The sequence below is a fragment of the Halyomorpha halys genome, unplaced genomic scaffold (genome assembly GCF_000696795.3).
Source record: "Halyomorpha halys isolate HHAL.00 unplaced genomic scaffold, Hhal_1.1 Scaffold180.1, whole genome shotgun sequence".
Lineage (NCBI taxonomy): Eukaryota > Metazoa > Arthropoda > Insecta > Hemiptera > Pentatomidae > Halyomorpha > Halyomorpha halys.
In genome coordinates, this window is record NW_027107549.1 from 734092 (window position 1) to 737869 (window position 3778).

General features: G+C 33.9%; 1 protein-coding gene across 1 annotated transcript in view; it reads right to left on the bottom strand.

Moving 5' to 3' along the window:
• Positions 1 to 1031: 1031 nt before the first annotated feature.
• LOC136795412 (uncharacterized) overlaps positions 1032 to 3778 on the bottom strand; it is a gene marked incomplete at its 5' end in the record, with an annotated part of 6115 nt that continues 3368 nt past the window's right edge. Inside the window, one exon of the mRNA XM_067045900.1 lies at positions 1032 to 1169. Coding sequence (XP_066902001.1) covers positions 1032 to 1169 — 138 coding nt within the window. The remainder of the gene's footprint in view (positions 1170 to 3778) is intronic.

Below are 3778 nucleotides of genomic sequence, written 5' to 3' on the forward strand. Positions count from 1 at the left end.
ACTGATCATAATTCAAAGAGAGCAATGAAAAAAAAATGTTTTCTTTTAGACTGAAAATTAATCCGGTATCTAAAGTTCCCGGGTTTCGGCACCAGTTAAGTATCGGCGAAATCCAAATGTCAAAGAAAAAAGAAGAAGGAATAAGATGTAAACGTGTGAACTGCTGTAACATACTGCTTTATTGTTTTTTTTTCCCGATCCCTCGAAAACAGAAAGAAAAAGTGAATTAATAAGTGCATTACTTTGAAAAAGAAAAGTAATTCGTGTTGGGTCTTACCTTTGGTATTTTAAGGTTACCTATTATGTTTATTTGTTATTTATGAGTTATCCATTCTAAAAAGGTGCTATTTTAAATCTGGAGGTGAGGGGCCTCCTCATGTTGTTTCGCATAGAAGATAAAAAAAAAAAATATTAACTGGATTCAGTGAATGACAACAATTTCTTCCTTATTACAATATAATTTAATTTATAAAGACGATAGATAATGGTGAAATAATAAGAAAAAAGTCAGAAGTCGAAAAGAGAAGTGTGGGGGAGGGGGAGGGAGTGACGATAATATGCGTCAAATCTGTTTTTTGCCCAGCAATGTTCTATGCAATTGACGGAAACAAGGAAGGCGTTCTGAGAATTCATCACTGATAGAATCTAAAGGGCGATTAAGGTCAAATCCTTTGATTATGAATTTTTTGAGAGGTTTGGTACCCCGTGGGGCGTACATATAATAATATACGATTTCTATGGCCTCGAGATAGCCAAGGACTTTGTCATAGTCTGGTTTTGTATTGGTGAAAATTTTGTTTTCCTCTTTTGAGGAAAGGATACTGAAATTTTGAATATTAGCCTGTTTGAAGGCATCACGTAATTGTACTGCCGATACCAGTGGGTTAATTACAATAGGTGGTGGTTTTATTTGTTTTGTGATTGTGTGTGTGTGTGTTATCTGTAATATTTAACTCCGAGAGTGGGTCGAATGAATTGTCGGTTTTCATTTGTGATTGGTGTCGAGGATCGACCCGGAAAGTAATTTTTGGTTATACAGAGCCTTGCTCAGTAGTAGTAATGCGACATCTCTTACAATGCCTAGTGGGATTAGGTGGTGTCTGTTCTGTTTTGTTCATATGATTATCGAGATCCATCACAGTTGGATTCGTCATGGTAAAAATAAAAAACTTAAATAAAGAAAAACTTGATAGATGATATTTAAAGCTAGGTTTTAAAATAATAGATTTAAACGCTAAAGAGAAAAACTGTTCCTCACGCGCCCTCACATGGTGAGGGGAAGCTAAAGCACGTGGCAATGAGTCTGCAGTTTTCAGAAAAACCGTTGGTGACGTCAGCAGCAAGATAGTAGACTAGTGAGGTGCGGACCGTAGCAGAAACAACCTTATACTTCCAGTGACAGGCACCGACTGTGTATTGTGTATTGTCTGCTTTATTGGGTTTGGTACATCCCTTTATATACTGTTATAATTTAAAAATTATTGAAAATAAAATAAAAAGAATTTTAATAGTCTTAACTAATTTCCTATTTAAAAGATAGCTTGGGTTGAAATTAAAAACTTTAATATTGAATAGATAATAGAATTTTATTTAAATTTTATAATATAAAAGACTCTTTTCTCAGAGTGGGTTTCTAGGCAATCAGAAACAGACACTTTTACTATTGATACTTAATTAAATTAATAACTCTTTTACACATGTATTTAAATTTAGGTATAACAAAAACTAACTAATTTCATAGACTCTTCTTTTGATGATTTCCTCAATTAACTAACACTGACTGCTGACAATCTCTCAGTAAGCAAACACTAACAAAACAAAGTATTGGTCCTCTTACAGTTTTTAGTTACTTCTCATCCATTGAAGTGTGTTGTTAGGCGATCCAAACAAAGAGTCCCTTTTTCTTCTTGAGCGACTCTTTTTTCAAGATGTCCACCCTTGCTGGACAGAAATTGATGAGGACCTCCTCATCCTCAAAACATCATTTCCCAATCGCTCCTAAACAAAGAATGGAATGCCAAAAACCAAAACCTTGCCTCGATGTTCCATGTAAACATCGATTGTCACACAACAGTTAGGGATTTTTGCAAATGATTTACTTTCTGAATATTATTCTTTAGCACTATTTCTTGACTTTTATTGTTTTCTTAAATTTACTTAACTACTAATAACACTTTTATAAATATACTTTAGCTTAACTGACCAATCATATACTCTTCTATGATGACTGATGGTTTTATTTTTCTTCCATCTCACAAACAAACACTGACTGTAATTAAAATATTGGTCCTCTACTCTTTTCAGCAAATATCCAATCTTTCGGAAATCTAAGCAAAGAGTGAACTTAATCTTTTTGGATGATCCTTGATGTCTTCTTTTTCTAGATACCACTAAAAGTACACAAAGGGTGATTAGCCTCACCTCTTCTGGGAGACGCCTTGTTTCCCTGACACATCCAATCCACCTGCTGTCCTAACAACCAGTGATCTCTAAACCAAGAGTCCTGTCTAGATGTTTGACATAAACATCACCAATACTTTAAGTATTTCTCTTTGACGTTCCATAGTTTTCCGGCATGCGAGAATTCCAGCGTCAGCCGAGGGATGTCCAGATACTATTGACAGCAGTGCTGTCCTAGAATCCGACAGCAGAACTATCTTCTTTCGCTGGCATCAGTCAGCTTTTCTAAAGCCAAAGTAATAGCTGCTACCTCTCCATCGAAATTGGTAGCGTTTGCTTGAGCAGGTACTAAAGGTTAGAACTGGCTGCTGTAGACTCCTGCACCCGCATTTTTATTTGCTCCTGTAGTTGATTCGTCGGTGTATATATGAATTCATTCTGATATAATATGAAATATGGCAGTAGTAAAAATTACCGTGCACATTTACATTTAAACACAGATTTATGTTAGTAGTGATACAAAGTGCTATGCAAACTTTAAAGGTATGTACAAGGAATGCAATGTGCAACTTACAAGTGCATTGTATAATAAAACTGTGGGAAAAAAAGGCAGTTTTTGAATGCACTCCTCAAGGTTCTCGACAGAAATTTTACAAAAGAAAAAAGTACCTAAGAAGTTTTTAGCACAAAGAAGTCTCAAATGAACTTTTAGATGGACATCAACAAGTATTTACCGAAATAAAGAAGCTATGATATAGATGCCACATGCAGCATAGGAAAAAGTTAGGTATCCCTAAAGGAAAAAAAGGGCGAGGAAATAGGTGTAGATGAAAGTAGTTTATTGTTATTATCTGAGACACACACATTGATAAAAAGTAAACTATCAAAGTTATAACAAACAATCTACATTATGAAAATGAAGAAATAGTTGCAGGAAGCTTGGCAACTTGGGCAACTTATCTTATTAGCTTGGCAACTTATTACAATATATATTGTAATAATTTAAAATTATTAAAAATTAAAATAAAAAGAGTTTTGATCGTTTTTAAAACTTTTTTCAAATATAAAAAATAATTTGGGTTCAAATTAAGAACTTTAATATGAAATAGATAATAGAATTTTATTTAACTTTTATAATATAAAAAAGACTCTTAATCTAAGGGCGTGTTGTTGCTAGGCAATCAGAATAGACACTTACAATGATTTCTCTTAATTTAAATTAATATCTATTTTATACAGGAATTTATTTTTATGTATAGCAAAACTAACCAAGTTCACGATCTTCTTATCCCTGGTATTTTCTTTGTTTCTATTGTTCTGTCCTAGCGTCCAAAATGGCTTCCTTCTTGACAGAAATTGATGAGGACCTCCTCATCCT